The sequence below is a fragment of the Monodelphis domestica genome, chromosome 1 (assembly GCF_027887165.1).
Source record: "Monodelphis domestica isolate mMonDom1 chromosome 1, mMonDom1.pri, whole genome shotgun sequence".
NCBI classification, from domain to species: Eukaryota; Metazoa; Chordata; class Mammalia; order Didelphimorphia; family Didelphidae; genus Monodelphis; species Monodelphis domestica.
This window is the reverse complement of record NC_077227.1, coordinates 359,173,351-359,194,669: the sequence shown is the minus strand read 5'-3', so window position 1 is coordinate 359,194,669 and position 21,319 is coordinate 359,173,351. Positions and strand designations below refer to the sequence as shown.

At 42.1% G+C, this 21,319-nt stretch overlaps 1 protein-coding gene across 1 annotated transcript in view; it reads right to left on the bottom strand.

The window, feature by feature from the left end:
* Positions 1–3,617: 3,617 nt before the first annotated feature.
* CYFIP2 (cytoplasmic FMR1 interacting protein 2) overlaps positions 3,618–21,319 on the bottom strand; it is a 167,636-nt gene continuing 149,934 nt past the window's right edge. Inside the window, exons 27-31 of the mRNA XM_056811521.1 lie at positions 18,927–18,999; positions 18,474–18,568; positions 12,804–13,042; positions 10,658–10,805; positions 3,618–7,293 (exon numbers count right to left, since the gene is read on the bottom strand). Of these exons, the coding sequence (XP_056667499.1) occupies positions 7,126–7,293; positions 10,658–10,805; positions 12,804–13,042; positions 18,474–18,568; positions 18,927–18,999 (723 nt within the window). The 3' untranslated portion in view covers positions 3,618–7,125. The remainder of the gene's footprint in view (positions 7,294–10,657; positions 10,806–12,803; positions 13,043–18,473; positions 18,569–18,926; positions 19,000–21,319) is intronic.

Here is a 21,319-nt window from a genome sequence, read left to right as displayed (position 1 = left end):
ACTTACCTCTCCAGCCTAATTCCACTCTATTCCTTTCCTGCCCTCTTCTTTCTAGCCTAACCAGACTGCTGACTATTTACACTGACCTTTTACTTCCCCTTCTCTCTACTGTGCATTCGTATAAACCATCCCCTCATCCTAGAGTGAACTGACCACATCTAGACTGGTTGCATCTAACCCATTAGACAGTAAGCTCATTGTGAGGAGAGATTGTTTCATTCTTTGTATTTCTCTTCCTGGCATGTAGCACAGTGATTAATATATAGTCATTGCTTAATAAATACTGGTCAATTGATTTTTTTCAAGGCACAGCTTAGGTGCTCTGTGGGCACTTTAACCATCATTGGATGCTACTCCATCATTCTTTCTTTCAGGAATTTTTTGTCTATATAAGCTTTTCCTAATTTCCTGCTTGTAAGCCTGGGACTGAGCTTCTGGGAGCAGAGCTTTGGAATGAAGGGAACGAAATTTTGGTTGAAGAATACACATCTCCATGCAATCCCCTCCAGCAAAGGATAAAATAAGAAAAACAAATAAAACAAGCCTCCATTCGGAGCATTTCTTGATTTCAGAAATGTGAATGCTCCCTCTGAAAATTTGACATTTGGTTGGCTCCAGCATACATAGATCTTGTTTGTACAGGTAGTCTCTTGTTCTGCTGTCTTCCCCATAATACAGGGAGCATCTTGTTGCCCAAGAGACAGAACAGCTTAGAGATGCTGTGTCAGCCAGCTTAGAGGGGACTCATGGGAAGCCAAGAAGGGCTGCAGAGAGAAGAACCCCTGTTGTATCATCTGCATGAGTTTAACATTGAGAAAGTAAGGGGAAGGTCCCAATGATTAAAAAGAAAAAAGAAAAATTCCAGTCTCTCCCATCACACTCTTATTTTCTCATCTGTCTTGTGGATTAGGCTGTCAGCTCCTTGAGGGCAGAGTCTGTGTCTGTGTTTGTGTCTCTGTCTGTCTCCATATCTCTTAGACCTAGTGAAGCCATTAAAAAAAATCAAAACCCAAATCTTGAATTGTTCCTTGAACTTTTCTGCTCTACTCTGCTTAAAACCACCCTCCTAGTGCCTCTAAAAGGATGAAATTACAGAGAATGGGAGTGATGTAGTGCCTGAAATGCCAGCCTCAATGATGACTCCAAGACGGAAAAACAGACTTTGAATTTAGTCTCTGCTGTTAAGAGCTATTGATAGCATTTTGGTAGGGAGAGTACCGACTCCATCTGCAAGAAGGCATCTGTCTCCTCTACCTTGGTCTATCCATTGTTCTTAGGTGCCTCTAGGCTCTTCTCTCAATTAATATTATGACGCTGTGGGGCAGCTAGGTGGCTCAGTGGATAGAGAGCCAGGTCTGGAGATGGGAGGTCCTGAGTTCAAATTTGGTCTTAGACACTTCCTAGTTGTACGACCCTAGGCAAGTCACTTAACCCCAATTGCCTAGCCCTGACAATTCTTGGAATTGATATTGAGTAGTGATTCTAAGGCAAAAGGTAAGAGTTTGAAAAAAAATTCAAGGGGTTAAGGTGAGATGAAGAGCAAAGATTAATGCTGTCTTTTGCCCTGAAAGCTGCAAGTGAGGGCCAGTTAGGTCCATAAGAGCCACTGATTTAGTTACACCAATTATCAGAATGTCAATCAACAAGCATTAATTAAGTACCTATTAAGTGCTAGGAATACAAAGAAAAACAAAACAAATAGTTTCTCCTCTCAAGTTGCTTATACAGAGTGTCCCCAAAGCCCTGGTCCAATTTCTACCTGGATTAATACTTTTGGGACACCCTTTATTCTATTTTGGGAAAAGACTACTGGCTAATGCCTTCCCTCTGAGAAAATCTCCAAATTATCAATGTATACACAGTGATAATCTGATAAATGTTTAACAATTTTCCCTTTGGGGAAAAGAATGAGTCTCATAATTAATATTTTAAATATTAATTTATATATTATTATAACATAATATTAATGAACAAATAATTACATTTAACCACATCATTAACATTTTCTCCACCACTTTATTAAATCTAGACAATCAACAAAACAATAAAATAAGGCTCCATCTGGAGCATTTGCTGATTTGGAGGTGTGAATGCTCACTCTGAACATTTAACAATTGGCTGGCTCCAGCCTATATAGATCTTGTTTGTACCCGTAGTTGCTTGTATGTTCTCTCCCCTATCAGGCTGGGAGCACCTTGAGAACAGGGACTGTTTTTTCTTTCTTTGTGTGCTCAGAGATTAGCTTGGTACTATGCCTGCCTGCAACATGGTGGGTACTTAATAAATGTTGTTGCTTGAGACGTAATCGCTATCTTTACCTAACTAAAGCTATCTGAAGTGCCGTCATGTAGAATAGGAATAAGACTTCTTCTGTTTAGCCCTAGAAGGCAGAATTAGGAACGATGGGTAGAAATAGTCAAGAAATAAATTTAGGCTCTAAATCTTCACGACCCCATTGGACTTTTGTGGTGGAGGTTTCAAACCCTAGAACTGGAGTTACAAAAATACTGGAGTCATTTTCCATTTTCTTCTGCAGCTCATTTTACAAATGAGGAAACTGAGGCAAAGTTAAGTGACTTGCCCAGGGTCACACAGTTAGAAAGTATCAAGTTTGGATCTGAACTCAGGTTTTTCTGACTCCAAGACTAGCACTTTATCCACTGTGCCACCTGGCTTCCCCTTCCTTACAATTAGAGTGATCTAAAAGTGAAACCCACCAGCTGCCCCAGGCTGCTATGGGTTCTTTAAGCAGAGGTTAGATGACCTCTTTATCCTGGAGAAGATTCATATTCACCTATGGGGATGGACTTGATGGCCTTTGAGGTTCTAAATATGATGTTCTGTGAGGCAATCAATTCAAAATTCATTTGAAACTGTTGATCTAAAACCCATGTGAGATAAGTCATGAGATGTTGAAGCTTGGAAGGGCTTTTCCCCATGATCTAGTCCAATCTGATCATGTCCTAGATGAGGAAACTGAGGTCCAGAGAAGGGAACTTACTAGATTTACAAAAATCAAGGCTGTCACTGACATATTAATAACAATGTGCTCCTTCTCCTCGACCTCATGGTCACTACCAAGGCACCTCGCTGCCCCCCTCCCCTTCCAAGCCCTACTGAGCTTGGTGAATTGTTTAGGTGATGATAGAACCCCAATATCCAGGAATACTAGGATTGGTCATAGACTTTTGCTGGCAACTGAATATTTTGACCAAGCTTTCCCAGGCTGGCTTGCAACCCTAAAAATGACTTGCCCAAGGTCACACAACCAGTTCAAGGGAAAACTAGGACCAGAATTTAAGCCTCCTGACTCCTATATACTAATTTTATTTTGCCATACGCATTCTTCTAACTTAGAGACTAGAAACTCCCAGGATAGTGAGCCTGGGTTCCTTCAAGCTCTGTATGGATCCGTACTGTGTAGACACTCTGAATATTCACTAAGCACAGAGAGAAAGCAGGCTATGCCAGTATATCGGGCTCTACAGCCTTTTCTGGTCCTTGTTTATCATCTCCCTTCTTGGTTATTAATAATTTTCTAAGCCATTCCTTTCAGTGAGCAATTCTCAGGGGCTTCCCACAGGTTGAGCTGACAAAGTTTGGAGAGGAGACTGTGGTGCTGGTTTTACCAGTTCAGAAGCAGTTTTAATGGAGATGGAAACATCTATCAACTCAACACAAACACCCCCCAAAATACAAAGCAAAATTTCTTCTTCGGCTGCATAGCAAATATGATGTAAGAATTTAACACCATGATTTTATCACTAGCGTAAATAACTCACCATAAATAAATGTAAATTCATCGTACAAAAAAACTCCCAAAGACTCTTAATACAAATATGGTACATTTGACAATTTCTGCAAACAGATTTTTTTTAAACTCTTAAAAACCAAGTTTTGTTTTGTTTTGTTTGTTTTCTGGTTCTTGGACACACATCAATTAAGCTGGGCCAATAATACTGGGGCAGGGGGTGGAGGTGGAGAGGGAGCAGGAAAGGAGGCCATAGAGATATTGGACTTTTATGTTTAGTGTCCAGAAGGAAGTGCTCCTAGAAAAGAGAATGAAAAAAGAAAATACCACAAATTCACAAATTTCCAAAGGCTTCAGATCTGACTTTTTTCTGTGGTAGGAGTTAAGAATGTTAACTTCAAGCAGGAATTTGAAGTGGGAGACTTTTGAGGTGGTGTCATCCTCCTCTATCACCTAGGTCAGGCCTGTGAAGATTAGCCATTTCCAGGTAAAGTAATATCTTATAAAGTAAATCCATAACCTGAGAGAGGGTTATCTGTTTTCCTGGAGGGTTTTAGATCAGCAATCCCATTAGCCTCCTTTTAGACCACTGCTGCCATGTTGAACCAGATCAACATGGGCTCTTCCCAGAGTCTAAAGTTCAAATTCCAGAACTGACTGATATTTGCAATGGATGTCTTTTGGCCATAGCCTGGTGACTGCTAGTGTCATAGGGAGCTCCAATTGATCTACTCAGGAGATCAGATGATCTCCTGAGTAGAAGAGGACCAGTGTCTTCTTTGAGCCACCAGGACTCATGGAGTGTGCAGAGCCAGATTCTGCCCTTCTAATGGCTCACCCAGAGAATGGGGCTTGGATAGAGGGCTACCCTCAGCTCTAGAGCAGGTGCTGAAGCAGCAGCTACCTCAATTAGGAACCCTAGATTGAATGTGGAAATCACGTATTAAGGAGGAACTCATCAGCTCAATAGTGGCTTGATAGATTCTGATAGATGAATAACTGTTCTTCCCAGGAAGGATCTGACCAACCAAATAATATCCTTTGACCAAACTGATCTAGGATTCGTGGATTTTCTGGTAGCATCATATACAACAATTAGTGAGGATCTAGGCTGCTGAAGCATCTGATTGCTAATTCATCTCACCCTTCCACAATCTTGGGAAGCATTTCTGGTTAGAGGTGGAAAAATAAGAATGGTTCTCTCCATGAGAGAATTCCAAGCTTTTACCTGTTGATATTCTGCCCCTTGGGTAACTTAAAGGATCATAGATCTGGAAGGGACCTCAGAAGCCATCTAGTCTAACCCCTTCATTTTATAGATGAGAAAACTGAGGCTCACAGAGGTCAAGTGACTTGCCCATGGTCACATAAGTAGTAAATGGCAAGGCCAGGTTTTGAACCTTGGTCCTCCACCTCTAATTCCAGTGTTATTTCTATTGCACCACACTGCCCCTTATTTTCCTTTCTTGCCCACAACTCTCTTCTAATAGTTTAGGGATGCTGCCCTAGAGTGCACAGAAGATTCACAGAGTCCAGGTGGAGAATAGTGCCTCTCTGAGGAGTTCTCTCTTAGGAAGCTCCTGTGTTTACCTCCTGTTCTCTACTTTCCTTTCTTGGGGGCACAAATGTATTTGTTTAGCTTCAAGTCCCTCTTTCTCTTGCCTTTCGTTGTAACAAAATTGGCCCAACTGATTGACTTGAACCCTCTTTCATAATTTCCCCCTTGAATTCCATCTCTTGTGGGGCACAGACTGCCCAAAGAGGCACTTTAATTGTTGTCAGCTGCCCATGGCCAAAGCACCCTTTAAAGAGAGAGAGAAAGAGCCCCCCTCTTGGGAGATTTACCCCAGTACATTTCTGATACTTTCATTAGAAAAGGGATTCCTATGCCCTTTGTGAAAGTCATTTGTCATTCGTAGGCAAGTAGAATTTGAGAGCAGTTTAGGGAGCTGGGAGTGAGTGGAAGCATTTTGTGAGAAAGATTCCATACCCCTAAACTGAAGTTAGCGAGTGCTCGTTTACCCCTGCCCTTTCTATCCCACTTCTTCCCTCAACAGACTGTATCTGACCGTAAGTGAAATGATTCCTCCCTGACGTTTACTGAGATTTCATGAGATCATAGATTTAGAACTGAAAAGGACTGTAGAGGCCATCTAGTCTGATCTCTTCATTTTGCACATGAAGAAACTAATGACCAAAGAGTTTAAAAGATGTACTGAAGGTCATATAGGTAGTAAGCATCAAAATCAGATTTTGAACTCAGGACCTCCAACTCTGGAGTCACAGCTCTTTGGGCTGTACCAGGCTACCTCCTTGGGTCCGAGCTGTCCTTTGTGCCTGGCTCCCAGGCAGATGCACAAAGGAAGGGCTATTGAGCTTCTGCCACTCAGCTTCCTGTCTTGGCAACAAACGGTGGAGAAAACCAGGAAGGCCCCTCTGCTCAAAGGTTTTTATTTAGAGATGTGAAGGTCAGGGATGCTTTAGGATTGCTGTTCTTCCTAAGCCTGCTACGAATACGTGTGCTACAGGCATGAATGAACTTGCAAGTTCCCTCCTGGAGGGCAGTAGTTGGGCTGGGCTGGGGAAGGGGGGGACTACTTTACTTTTAGAGTCAGAGGAAAGCAAGAGCAAGCACCATCTCCAGCAGGAAACCACCACCAAGAAACCCTCATGTACTGTGTGTGGGTGGGCACTGCCCAATAGCCCTTGGAGGACAGCTGTTCAGTCCTTGAGTGCTCTTGGGGCTGAAGTCCCTGGAGTCCAGTGTGATTTGGAGGAGCAGGAGGAGAGGAGGATGCGCAAGGCGAGGACTGGGATAAGCTGAAGTGTTGGGGCCTGACCAAGACCTGTGCCTCAAGGCAGGCATGCAAGCACCACTTGCCCTTGGTGTCAGCCTCTGCCAGGGCTTGCTTCTCCAAAGAACCATGGGCACCAGAAATCTCCACCCCACGTGAGCCTGCAGAGACCAGCACGACGCCACGGATGGCTATGTTTGCAGAGGCGGGCACAAGATGGAAGGCCTTAAGGAACAGCCACAGTCGTGCGATGGGGGGAGAGCTGGAGGCTGCAGGGGTGCCAAAGGGTCAAACAATGAATTCTTAGTATCAACACAGAAGAAAACGAGGAAGAAAAGCACGCGCTGCCTTTTTTGTGTCTTTTTTTTTTTAAGCTATGGGAGAAACCAACCAGGGAGATGTCATGGAAGAACATGCACAGGCCCAGCTCTTGGCTTGGGTCAAGGTGTGCTTGGGGTATCTGGTTTGGTTCCGTGTTCAGCCCACAGGCGGCCAGTTTCCTGAGCCAGCCCGGACATACTCTGGAGGTGGTCCCTCCCCTTCACCTCCCGATAGGCTCTCATTGGGGAACCTCTACACCTAACAAGTGGTAGCCAGAGACTGGTGGATGGGTGGCTGGAAGCAGCGCACGTGCTCCACGGTGGTACTGTCCGTCTCTACTGACTTCATATATTTGTTCAAGATGGCAAAGACCTCGTTGTTTAGGATCTGGTATTTGCGGATTCTGTCGGCCATCTTCTTCAGAGGCTGCAGCAAAGAGATGGGGTGAGAAACACAAGAAAGGACAGAGAACAGGAACACAGACATGAGAGAATGCACAGAAAAGTCACTCAGCTAGAAAATTTCTCACTTCTTTGGCCCAGTTTTATTTATTTATTTTTAAACCCTTACCTTGTGTCTTGGAATCAATACTGTGAATTGGTTCCAAGGCTGAAGAGCAGTAAGGGGTAAGCAGTGACTTGCCCAGGGTCACACAGCTAGGAAGTGTCTGAGGACAGATTTGAACCCAGGATCTCCTGTCTCTAGGCCTGGCTTTCAATCCACTGAGCTGCCCCGTCTTTGGCCTAATTTTATTTTATTATTTTTTTAAATTTTATTTATTTATTTACAATATTTTCCCAATGTTTACATGATTCATTTTCTTTCCCTCCCCACTCCCAGAGTCGACAAGCAATTCCGCTGTGTTGTACAAAAGTCATCACTTGATATGTATTTCCATATCATTTATTTTTGCTATAGAGTGATTTTAAAAGCCTAAACCCCAAATCACATCCCCACATATACAAGTGATAAGTTATAAGTAATTGCTTTTGCATTTCCACTCTTATAGCTCTTTCTCTCAATGTGGGTAGCCTTCTTTCCCATAAGTCCTTCAAGAGTGTCCTGGCTTGTTGAATTGCTACATTGGATTGTTCCATAATGTTCTACCTTCTGTGTACAATGTTTTCCTGGTTCTACTCGTTTCACTCTTCTTCATTGAGGTTCTCCCATTTCATATGGAAAGCCTCCAGATCATCATTCCTTACAGCACAAAAGTATTCCATCACCAACAGATACCACAATTTGTTCAGCCATTCCCCAACTGAAGGGCATCCCCTCGTTTTCCAATTTTTTTCCACCACAAAGAGCATAGCTATAAATATTTTGTATGGCTGGATCAAAGGGTAAACAGTCTTTTAAAGCCCTTTGCATATAATTCCAAATTGCCTTCCAGAATGGTTAGATTAATTCACAACTCCACCAGCCGTGTATTAGTGTCCCAATTTTGCCACATCCCCTCCAACACTTATTATTTTCCTTTACTGTAATATTGATCAATCTGATAGGTGTGAGGTGGTACCTCAGCATTGTTTTGATTTACATTTCTCTGATTATAAGAGATTTAGAACACCTTTTTTCATGTGCTTATTGATAATTTTGATTTGTTTATTTGAAAATTGCCTATTCATGTCCCTTGCCCATTTGTCATTTGGAGAATGGCTTGATTTTTTTTGTACAATTGATTTAGTTCCTTATAAATTTGAGAAGTGAGACCTTTGTCAGAGATTTTTGTTATAAAAATTTGTTCCTAATTTGTTGCTTCTCTTCTGATTTTTTTTGTTTGTATAAAACCTTTTTAACTTAATATAATCAAAATGATTCATTTTACATGTTGGAGTGTACTCTATCTCCTACTTGGACTTAAATTCCTTCCCTTCCTATAGTTCTGACAGATATACTATTCTTTATTCACCAATTTGTTTATGACTTCCCTCTTTATATTTAAGTCATTTACCCACTCTGAGTTACTCTTAGTATAGGATGTAAGATGTTGATCTGAACATAATCTCTCCCATACTGTTTTTCAATCTTCCCAACAGTTTTTTTTTTCAAATAGTGGATTCTTGTCCCAAAATTTGGGATCTTTGGGTTTATCGAACACTAACTTGCTACTGTCATTTATCCCAAGTCTATTCCATTGATCCACTCTACTATCTCTAAGTCAAAACCATATAGTTTTGATGACCACTGCTTTATAGTTAGTTTGAGATCTGGTAAGGCTAGACCTCCATCCTTCACATTTTTTTTCATCATTTTCCTTGATATTCCTGATCTTTAGTTCTTCCAGATGAACTTCATAATAATTTTTCTAATTCTATAAAAAAGTGTTTTGGTAGTTCAATGGATATGGCACTGAATAAGTAGATTAATTTAGGTAGGATTGTCATTTTTATTATGTTAGCTTGTTCTACCCATGAGCAATTGATGTTTTTCCAATTGTTTAGGTCTACTATTATTTGTGTGGAAAGTGTTTTATAGTTGTGTTCATATAGTTACTGAATTTGTCTTGGCAAGTAGATTCCTAAGTATTTTATCTTGTCTAGAACAATTTTAAATAGAGTTTCTCTTTCTAACTCTTGCTGCTGGGTTTTGGATGTTGGAGATATATAGAAAAGCTGATGACTTATGTGGGTTTATTTTGTATCCTGCAACTTTGCTAAAGTTATTGATTGTTTCCACTAACTTTTTGGTGGATTCTCTGGGATTCCTTAAGTAGACAATTATATCATCAGCAAAGAGTGATAGCTTGGTCTCCTCGTTGCCAATTTTAATACCTTCAATTTCTTTTTCTTCTCTAATTGCTACTGCTAGTGTTTCTAGTACAACGTTAAATAATAGCTGATAGGTGATAATGGACATCCTTGTTTCACTCCTGATCTTATTGGGGATGCATCTAGTTTATCCCCATTACAGATGATATTAGCTGTTGGTTTTAGATATATACTGTTTATTATTTTTAGGAATGACCCTTCTATTCCTATGCTTTCTAGTGTTTTTAATAGGAATGGGTGTTGTATTTTATCAAAGGCTTTTTCTGCATCTTTGACCTAATTTTAGAAAAATCCAAAGACAGATGTTTGAGGTTTCTATTCCTTCCCTGCCCTGGGAGATGATATGACTTATTCCACCACCCTAGGAGGTCCAGGCTCATATATGCCCACTAACAACTCCTTCTCTGACTCAGTGTCTTTATATCACTCTGCATTTAAAAAATAAAACCCCTCATCTTCTGTCTTAGAATTGATGCTATTAGTTCCAAGGCAGAAATGTGAATGGTAAGGGCTAGGCACTGGAGGTTAAGTGACTTGCTCAGGGTCACACAGCTAGAAAGTGTCTGGGGCCACATTTGAACCCAGAACCTTCTGTCTCTATGTCTATCTCTCTATCCACTGAGCCACCTAGCTGCCTTTGCCTTTGCTTTTGTTGTTCATTTTTTTTCAGTCATGTCCAACTCTTTGTGACCTCATTTGGTGTTTTCTTGGCAGAGATTCTGTAGTGGTTTGCCATGCCCTTCTCTAGCTTATTTTATAAATGAAGAACCTGAGGCAAAGAGAGTGCTCAGGGTCACATAGCCAGTAAGTGTCTGAGGCTAGATTTGAAATCCAGAAGATGAGTCTTCCTGACACCAGGCTCAGCACTCTCTCCACTGCACCACCTATGTGTATTTGTTGGAATAATCCAGTTCCTTTTGCTTTATTCTACTTTCACCGTTTGCCTTTCCTTCTGCCTTGCACAGTCTCTATGTTTTCTCTTAGGCCTCCCACTCACCCACCCACCATGTTCTACTTACCACATTTTTTATGATCTCATCCTTCCCATCCTGCCTCTGCACCTTCAGCAGATGGTAACAGAAATCAAACAAATCAAAACGCCTCTGCTGTCCAAGGAGGACGATGACTGAGCAGCCAGCCCAATTCAAGCCATCTCCAAAGCACTGTCTGGAAGGGGAGAAAGCAGCAAACTAGAATGAGGGGAGGATAACCCTCCATAACCCCTATGTCAGGACCATGGCTAGGAGCCTGCTCCCAGACAGAAGGGTCTCAACTAGCCTTTTTTTTTTTAAACTCTTACATTCTATCTTAGAATCCATACTAAGCGTCGGTTCCAAGGCAGAAGAGTGAGCAATAAAGGCTAGGCAATTGGGGTTAAGTGACTTGCCCAGGGTTACACAGCTAGGAAGTGTCTGAGGCCAGATTTGAACCCAAGATCTCCTGTCTCTAGACTTGGCTCTCTATCCCCTGAGCCACCCAGCTGCCCCTCAACCATTCTTGATGATCCTTTATCCTCATATTTCCAACTTGCACATGGGTATGAATAAGTCTAGCTTATTCATGGGGCGAGATGAAAGGCAGCATGATGTAATGGATAGGGCACTGGATTTGAGTCAGAAAAGCCTGGGTTCAAACCCCACTTCTGACACTTTCTAGCTATGTGACCCCTGATGAGTCATTTAACTTTTCTGTGCCTTGGTTTCCTCCTTTGTAAAATGAGGATTTGGACTCACAGGATTCTAAGGGACCTTCCACTGCCATGTCTATGATCCTGTGGCATAGCCAACATTGGGTTGTTATTGTTATTATTATTCATTTTAATGATTTGTTATCATTTAGTCATTTTAGACTCTTCGATCCTCATCTGAGTTTTTTTTTTTTTTGGCAGAGGTACTGGAGTGCCATTTCCTTCTCTAGCTCTTTTTCCAGAAGAAGAAACGGAGGCAAATATGGCAAAATGACTTGCCCAGGGTCACATAGCTAGTAAGCAGTTGAGGTCAAATTTGAACTCAGGAAAATGAGTCTTCCTGACTTTAGGCCCACACTGTATCCACTGCACCACCTAGTGGTGCCAGTATTAATGATAGGTAACATTTATATAACCCTTACTATTGTGGCAGGCACTGTGCTAAGTGCTCTATAATTATTATCTCTTTTGATCCTCAGAACAATCCTGGGAGGTAGGTGCTATTATTACCCCCGTTTTATAGTTGAGGCAACTGGGGCAAAGAAAGGTTAAGTGACTTGCTCAGAGTCACACAGCTAGTGAGTGTCTCAGTTGAGATTTCATCTCAGGTCTTCCCGACTCCAGGTTCAAAGTGAGGAACTTGGAAATCCCACTCAGAAACCCACAATAGCTGCTTTCTGTCTCTCAAATCAAACCTAGACTTCTGATCCTGGCTGTCAAATCTGGCTCCAAACAACTTAACCCATCTTCCTTATAAATAATAGTTGACTGGCTGACTTACCAGCCACTATATACACTCTTTACTCCAGCCAGTCTCCTCTTTCCCCCTGCTTCTTCCAACTTCCATACTTTTTTTTTTTAAACCCTTACCTTCCCTCTTGGAGTCAATACTGTGTATTGGCTCCAAGGCAGAAGAGTGGTAAGGGCTAGGCAATGGGGGTCAAGTGACTTGCCCAGGGTCACACAGATGGGAAGTGTCTGAGGCCAGATTTGAACCCAGGACCTCCCATCTCTAGGCCTGGCTCTCAATCCACTGAGCTACCCAGCTGCCCCCCCCCCACTTCCATACTCTTGCTTTACCTATTTCTTTCTTCTGGAATGCCTTCCCTTCTCCTCTCTTTCTTTCTAAATCTTCTTCATCCTTTGAGTCTTTGTCCAAGCCCTAGTTCCATCTCCTCTGAGCAGCCTCTTCAAATGACACCACCCAACTACAGACTTTCCTCTTTCTGATGTATTTCACCTGTATTCTCTGCTTATGTTGAACAATGAATATTTTTTGATATACAATCTCTTTTTTGCTTATTCTGAACTACTGAGGGCTTGCTTCAGTTTCTGTGTATATATGTATATCTTTATTTTTCCAGTAGACTCGGATTCTATTTTCTCTTATCTTGGATCACTAAGAGTCAATCACCAAATCTCTACCAGGGAAACTTTAGAGGTGGTGGCTTTTGCCCCGCACTTCCCCAGGCACTTACTCAGCCGTAAATTCGTTGGTCCCCACTGGGATACAGTATACAAATTGCATGGCACTCCACAGACGGTGAAACTCCACACACTCATCCACGTGCATGACACCATTGGTGGGGGGTGGGCCACGCCAGATGGGATCCTGGAGGTAGCTCCGGATGCGTGTCAGGATGACCTCGAACATGGACAGTCCGCAACATAGTCTCTCCTTGGTCAACAGATCTCCCTCCCGGGCAATTGCAATTTGCTGGGAAGGAAAGTATCTGTGAAAGCTTGTTGGTAGTTCTCTCTTTCTCCTCCTAGTCCCCTTTGAGATTTTCTTCTTTCCTCTTCCCGACCTCACTCCCCCCATCCAATTCCCCCTAGTTCCCAAACCAGTAGAGATTGAACATTATTTACAATGACTGAAGACTTGGTTGGGAGCAGGGTGTCTATGGATCCTTTAGTGCTCCATGATTTCCTTCAACATTTTATGCTTTTATTTTATTTATTTTCTCCACTACTATAGACCAGGACTTTTACTTTTTCTCTTTCTTTCTTTCTTTCTTTCTTTCTTTCTTTCTTTCTTTCTTTCTTTCTTTCTTTCTTTCTTTCTTTCTTTCTTTCTTTCTCTCTCTCTCTCTCTCTCTCTCTCTCTCTCTCTCTCTCTCTCTCTCTCTCTCTCTCTCTCTCTCTCTCTCTCTCTCTCTTCTTTCTTTCTTTCTTTCCCTTTACCTTCCATCTTGGAGTCAATACTGTATATTGTCTCCAAGGCAGAAGAGTGGTAAGGGCTAGGCAATGGGGGTCAAGTGACTTGCCCAGGGTCACACAGCTAGGAAGTGTCTGAGGCCAGATTTGAACCCAGGACCTCCCGTCTCTAGGCCTGACTCTCAATCCACTGAGCCACCCAGCTGCCCCCTGGACCAGGACTTCTATGTCATAGTACTAAGTTTTCATGAGTAGGTCAACTTTCTAATGACCTTAATTAGAAAGTTCTTTAGATGACAGTGACATAATCTGTCACCAGGTCCTACCTGAAGATCCCTACAACACACTACCCTCAAGTTATTTTGTAAATATTATGTATACATTTATTCATGTAAAGATGGCTCTCCTCTTCAGAACTTAAATCCCTGAAGGGAAGAACTATTGCCTTTGTGTCTTCGTATCCTCCGTGCTTAACACATACTGGGCAATTGCTGATTTCTGCCTTTCCATTTTTGGTAGGATTTGCCAGGGGTCATGTTCTGCTGCCATAGCTCTAAGACTCCAGAGTTACTTCCGTACTATGATAAAGCATCAGAGAAGAGGACTCTGGCACAGCACAGTACTAACCTTACCAAAAATCAGTACAATGTTTGAAGGTAAACCCACTCTGGCTACCTTGTCATCTGCCTTGCTCCTACCCTGCTTCTCCCTCCCTGAAAGAGAACCTTTGGTCTGGAAAAACAGAAAAAATACACCCTCTCCCCACAATTAGTCCCTGCAAGAGTTAATTCATTCACTTTGGATTCCCTGTCCCTGGATGAACTGTTTGTTTTTTTAAACCCTTATTTTTTAGTCTTAAAATCAATACTGTGCATTGGTTCCAAGGCAGAGCTTTGGAACCTTTGTGTGGAGGATGTATTTTTGTAATTTAGCACTTGTTTCCTCTCAGTCATTTACGTTTATAATACTTAAAAGTCACTCTTTCTGACCAAAAAAAAAAAGGCATTCAAAATTAACTTGCTATGAGTTGGTCTTTTGTATTATTGGATTTAAAGCTTTTGATGCAGTAAAAGTAGTATTATGAAGGTGAATAAAATGGACAAAATGAAAAAAACAAACAAACTGAGGGCTAGCCAGTGGGGTTTAAGTGACTTGTCCAGAGTCATGCAGCTAGGAAGTGTCTGAAGCCACATTTGAACACAGGACCTCCCATGTCTGGGTCTGGCTCTCAATCCACTGAGCCACCCAGCTGCCCCAAGTTGAGCTGTTTTGATTGGTGAGTGAGAACAAACTCAACTAGCCTTCTGTATGTAGCCAGCCCCAGACCATCAGACCCACCCAATCCCGTCACCCATCCTGGCTGTCTTGCTAATATCCCTTGGTCTCTTCTGCTTTTCTCCTTTTGCTCTGGGCTCAAATACCACGATGCTATTGCCCAGAAAAGGATGTTTTAACTGACTGTCCTGGGGATCAATTCACCAATTCTTTCTGTCCTCAAACTTAAAATTTAAGGACAAGGTCACAAAGCGCCACTTCTTGAGACTGTCTGGATGAGTCCTTCTCAGAAATGTCTCATTCTATGGTATTCTTATGGCCCTGAACATGTAAAGGTGTGGAGTCCTTATAAAATTAAGGCACCCTCCCTGTCCTCCAACACACATGTATTTTTTTTAAGTTGGGGATCATAACTTATTAGAAAAGCCTGTTGAAATGAATCTAGGGAATGCTATGACGAATGAAAACAAGAGTGCAGTCTGCAAGAGTTAAGGAAATAGTGTTAGGCATAAAGATGTTCTTGGTGTTTCTCCAGTTTTGTTCTGGGAAGAAGGATGCTCTAATTCTTGATAGCCAGTTCTGTTTTTTTGGGAGAAATATTCCCAGAGTTGAGAATGACTGCTATCACTTGCTTCAACTATCCCTTAATAGTGCCCAATGTCCTTGGCTCCAAGGCTGTGCCTCCCCAGAAACCTTTCAATCTCTCAGTCTCCTCAGTGGCCTTATTCCCTAGGAGAGGAAGCCATGTGCCAGTGACCAGCCATCTCAGGCCAGGCAGGAGGGGAAGGAACAGTACTGTTAGCCTGGGGAGAGAGGCGAGTGAGTCACTTATTCAGGGTCTCCTCTGAACTAGGCACTGGCTTAGGGGCTAGAGATACTCGGGGAAAAGGTAAAAATCTCAGACTTGGAGGAGTTTACACTTTACTGAGTGAGATGCAGAATGGTTAAACAGGACAGCCATGTTCACATGGCAAGCCAGAGATAAAGCGATTTCTTCTTTTATTCTTCTATTTTATTTTTATTTTTTACTTTTTTATTATTATTTTATTCTTAGTAACAACTCTCAGACAGAAGGGCTTGGGCTAGGCAAATGGGGTGGAGTGACTTGCTCAGAGTCACCCCAGTAGGAAATGTCCGCGGCCACATCTGAACCCAGGGCTCCTGACTCCAGACCTGAGCCATCTAGCTGCCCCTCAGGGATGAAGTGCTTTCTAAGCAAACACTTTTCCCTACTGCACTACATTCTAGTAGAAACCAAACTTCCCCAGGTCTCTGAGACAAATTCCAATCCTCATAATAAAAGGCTGCCCTCTGACCTTTAGCATATAGGATACACTTTAGACACTGCCCTAGCTTTATGCTGAGTCCTCCAGTGAACTCTTGCTGGCCCTGATGCTGTTTTGCTAACTTTCCTGGGGTTGTTTGGATGACTAAGTTTTAGACCATTTCTTAAAGGGAGAAGGATTTACAAAACTGCTAACTCTTCTCCAACTTGGACAGAACGTAAAGGAATTTACACTGGGTAAACACTGAGTGTTTGACTAGGGAATTCTACAAGGCCCAAGGACAATTTGTTAAATGGAATGGAGAAGCAATTCCTAATTTTCTAAATACAAACTGATGCCAGGCACTAAGAACTGGAGACCAGATTCTTGTGGGAGAGTGCTAACACAAGACAAGTTTGCATACTGGCTGAAGAGATGACTCCCTAAAAGGAAATCTTTTTGGATGATCTGATCCCATCCACTGGGGAAACAAGCTGGAAAGATGGAAAATGTGTTCATTAACATGGTATCTGCACGGCTGGGTCAGGAGGCTCTCTAAAGGTCCTTTCCAGCCCCCAAAGCAATAATAACAGACACCCAGAGAGCTGTAGGGCTTGCAATGCACTTTGCAAAAATAGGGTGTCCCCAAAGTCTCGATGCAGTTAACTTTGGACACGCAGTATATTTAATGTGGCTCCCAACCTATTTTTCCAGCTTTATAATACATCAGCATTGTTCAATTACTTTCAGTTTTGTCTGACGCTTCGTGATCCCATTTTGGTTTTCTTGGCAAAGGTACTGGAATGGTTTGCTGTTTCCTTCTCTAGCTCATTTCACAGATAAGGAAACTGAGGCAAATAGGGTTAAGTGACTTGCCCAGGGTCGGAGAGCTGGTAAATTTCTGAGGCCAGATTTGAACTCAGGAATGATGAGTGTTCCTGACTTGAAGTCCAGGACGCTATCCACTGCACCACCTACTTGGTACTTAATAAACACTGCACTACCTACTTGGTACTTAATAAACACTGCACCACCTACTTGGTACTTAATAAAGGCTTGTTTAATTGAATCACATTGTCCCTCCTCTAAGACTGGGGCGTTTGTATGCCTGAAACAACATGTAGTATTTCTGGCCACGTTCTCCTGAGTCCAGGAGCAAAAATACCTACATCTAAAGGAGTGTCAGTGCTGGAAGATGCACCTGGGCTGGATGCTGCTTTCATAAGAGTAATCAGGACCATCCACTTAGAGCCAAAAGGAACCTCAGAGTCCATCATATCTAATCTACTTACTTTATACATTAGGAAACTGAGGCATGGCCAGAGCCACAAAACTAGTGTCTGAAGGCTAAATTTGAACTCAGATCTTTCTGATTCCAAGTCTAGCACTCTATCCACTGTGCTACCTCACTGCCCCAATCTCTTTGACCCATTTTCCTACTCTAAGAATATCTCTGTGATGTGATGATGGGGTCTGTTAGGTAGGGTTCTAGGGTAGATAGCGTATTGGACTTGGCATTGGAAACACCTGGGTTTGTATTTTACATCATACATTTACTAGCTATGGGTCCCTAAGCAAGGCAGTTAACTGTTCTGAGCCTCAGTTTCTTCATCTGTAAAATGGATATACATAATAGCACCTGCTCTGTAGTGTTGTAAAGGTAAAATGAGAGAATTGTGTAAAGTGTTTTGCAAAATTTAAAATGTTATATAAATGTCAGCTACTGATGTTATTCTCTAAAGGGAAGCAGTCTTTAAGAATTTGTTTCTACTTTTCCCTTAAATTTAAATTTCAGCTCCTTTTTAATTTCCTCTTCTTTTTTGGTGGTGGGATAACTCAAATAGGAAAAGCTCAAATTGAGAGGAGAGAGAATTGAAAGTCTTGGTATTTCCTCCTACATGGATTAACCACCCCAAGACATTTGGACATGGTTAGATTCTGGACTTAGGCAGCTTTCTACAGAAGTGGAAGAATGCAGGGAATGAATGGACAGAAGTATGAACAGGTCTATCTTAGTCCTTGGGCAGCTAGGTGGCACAGTGAATAGAGCGCCTGGAGGTAGGAGAACCTAAGCTCGAATCTGGCCTCAGACATTTATGAGCTGGGTTACCCTGGGTAAGTCACTTAAGCTTGTTTGCTTCAGTTTGCTAATCTGTAAAATGAGCTGGGGAAGGAATGGCAAACCACTTTAGTATCTTTGCAAGGAAAACCCGAAAAGGGGTCATAAAGATTCAGACATGACTAAATGACTGAAAAACAACCACCAATCTCAGTCCCTAGAGGAGCGTAAAAAGGCCAAACACTAAGCAATGAGTAGCTCCCTGTGCCTTTATATATTTCTGGTCTCTCTGATTTTTTTTGTGAAATTTCCTTAAATCCCGAGACTGCTAGAATGGCTGGGAACATTTCCAAAGATGGAGAGGGAGGCTTCTCTTCTTCTTGGGCTCTTACCTGTGGGGTCCCCAGACGCTCAATGAGAGGGACGAGGTGAAGAGGGGCATACTTTGCCTCTAGTCGCTTCATCCGGACTTCCAAGCGTTCTCCTTCTGTTTAGGCAAAAAATTGGCAGAAAATGAGAGCAAATAATGAATAGAATGGGCTTGGAAGTCAGAATTAAACTGATTATCAATCAGTGAATTCCATTAATGTGTAAAATACATGAAAATCTTGAGCCATATTCTCAGTTGGATCAAAATGGTAAAATTCTCTGATTTTTTTTTTCATGATTATGCCCCCCTCCATCCCTTGCTAGGAGTCACTAACTCTTGAGTAATCCTCTCAAGTCTGCTCATATAAGGAAAACTGTCAAGAAGGCAAATCCCTTTGGGAATTATTTATTAAAATCAGTTACATGCATGAGGAGTCCCTGAACTCAGACTATCATATCCCTCAGGATTTTCTTACCTTTGATGTAGACTCGAGGCAAAATGTTTTGGAATGGAGCAGCATGGAGCAAATCACAGACTTCCTCCTGAGACTGTTGGGAGGAGGGAGATAGGAAATGAGAGAGAGAGAGAGAGAGAGAGAGAGAGAGAGAGAGAGAGAGAGAGAGAGAGAGAGAGAGAGAGAGAGAGAGAAATTTTAATCTAAGAATATATGACTGAGAGCAGCTAGGTAGCTCAGTGGATTGAGAGCCAGGCTTAGAGACAGGAGGTCTTGGATTCAAATCTGGCCTCAGACATTTCCTAGCTGTGTGACCCTGGACAAGTCACTTAACCCTCATTGCCTAGCCCTTACCACTCTTCTGCCTTGGAACCCATACACAGTATTGATTCTAGGATGGAAGGTAAGGGTTTATATATATATATATATATATATATATATATATATATATATATATATATATGTACTGGGGATAAGTGAAAGCCCTCTCTCACAAGAAACTTACATTCAAAGCAGTGAATTGAAGAGGAATATGAACTGACCAGTGGCTTTGGGGGTAGCACAGCTTGGCTTCTGGCAAAAGGAAATTGTCTAAGAAGTCAATGTGAGGTGTAGCTAGGCAGCTAAGTGGATAAAGAGCTAGCCCTGATGTTTAGAGGACCTGGATTCAAATCAGATACTTACTGATTGTGTGACCTTGGGCAAGTCACCTTACAACAATTGCCTAGTTCTTACTGCTCTTCTGCCTTTGAACAGATTCTAAGTATTGATACTAAGACAAAAGATAAAGGTTTAAAGAAAGAAAAAGGGAAGTTAATGGGACTGACCACTATTTCTGGCCATGCTCACTAGTAGAGAATACTGTACATTCTTCTGGCTCAGCTCTCTGAACAAGTCAGGCAGGGAAAAAAGTATGGCAGCAGGGTTGATCTTCTGCAGAATTTTGAAGTACACAAAGTTGTTTTTTTCTTTCAAGGTAGCCAAAATAAAAGTGTATCCTGCCTGAGCTGGAAGGAAGCCTAGGGATCATCTTGTCTAAAGAAAGGCCCAGAGAAGAGAGTCGAGCCACTTGGGGTGAATGACAGAGATAGGACTATAATTCAGGTCTCTTTCCTCATAATAGCATCCTATTTCTGCTTGGCCACACTGCCTCCCTCTCCTTGGTGCCCCATTCCCAGTCCCTTGTCCTGGTGTTGTGTATACCCAGTCCTTTCCTGAGGCTCTCCATTGAGGTCTTGCTTCCTCAGCTGGAGCCCATGCTTGAGAACCTCCTGTTCTCCCCTTTTCTTCCACTTTCTTCATCAGAATTTATCCTTAGCTCGTTAGGATCTTGTCCTATTCAAGGCTACAATGGTCTAGCAAGTCTGTTAGCATCAATCCTAGGAACCAGTACAGATTTTTCAGAAAGGAAGAGGTATCGTCCCACCTGTTTTAGAAATCTTAATTTGGCAGTTGTATGCAGGATTCATTAGAAGGAGAAGAGGCTAGAAGCATGAAGAACAATGAGAAAGTTATTGCAAAATTTCACGTGAGAGGTGATGTGGACCTGAATAAGAATAGTGAAAAGAAGGGGATGAATGTGAGGGATGGTGCAAAGGCAGAACTGACAAGTTGTGGAACTAATTGTATCTAAGAAGTAGGGAAGAGAGGGAAGAGTCAAAGATGACTCCAAGGCTGAGAATCTAGTTCTCTGGAAGAATGATAATGGTCTCCACACTAATAGAGAAGATTAGAGGAGTGTGTCATCAGGGAAGATGCTTCATTCTACTTAGAACATATTCACTTTTAGATGCCAAAGAGGAATCCAGGCAGAAGCATCCAGAAGGCAGTTGATCCCAGATTGGAGGTCAGAAGAGATTGGGACTGAATATACAGATTTAGGAGCCATCTGCATAGAAATGATCGTTCAACTTATGGTAATAGACAAGAAAAAAAATAGAAAAAAAAGAGAGGAAGCCTGGGGACAGAACCTTGGGACATTAACCAAGTTTAGTAGATAGGATAGGTTAATGATCCAGCAAAGAACAACCGATCAGATGGGTGGGAAGAAAAGCAGGATGGAATAGCATCAAAGAAGTCAATGGAGGAGAGGGGGGTTAGCAGCTTCAACAATGTGAAGAAGTTAAATGGGATGAGGACTGAGAAAAAGCCAGATGTAAAATAATTAAGACATAACTGGTATCCTTGAAGAAACAATTACAGTCAATTGATGGAGTCAGAAATGGACCAACCCAGGTTCATACCCTGAGAGTAATCCTCAACTCACTCTCACTTGTCCTTTTTAAAAACCCTCATGAGATCAAGTCATTTCCATACACCAAAGTCCTATGGCTTTCTTCCCCTCTCCCCTGACCAACTAAACCCCTGAAAAATCCCTTTCTATAGTCATTTCCATTTCTCCTCTCTCTTCTACA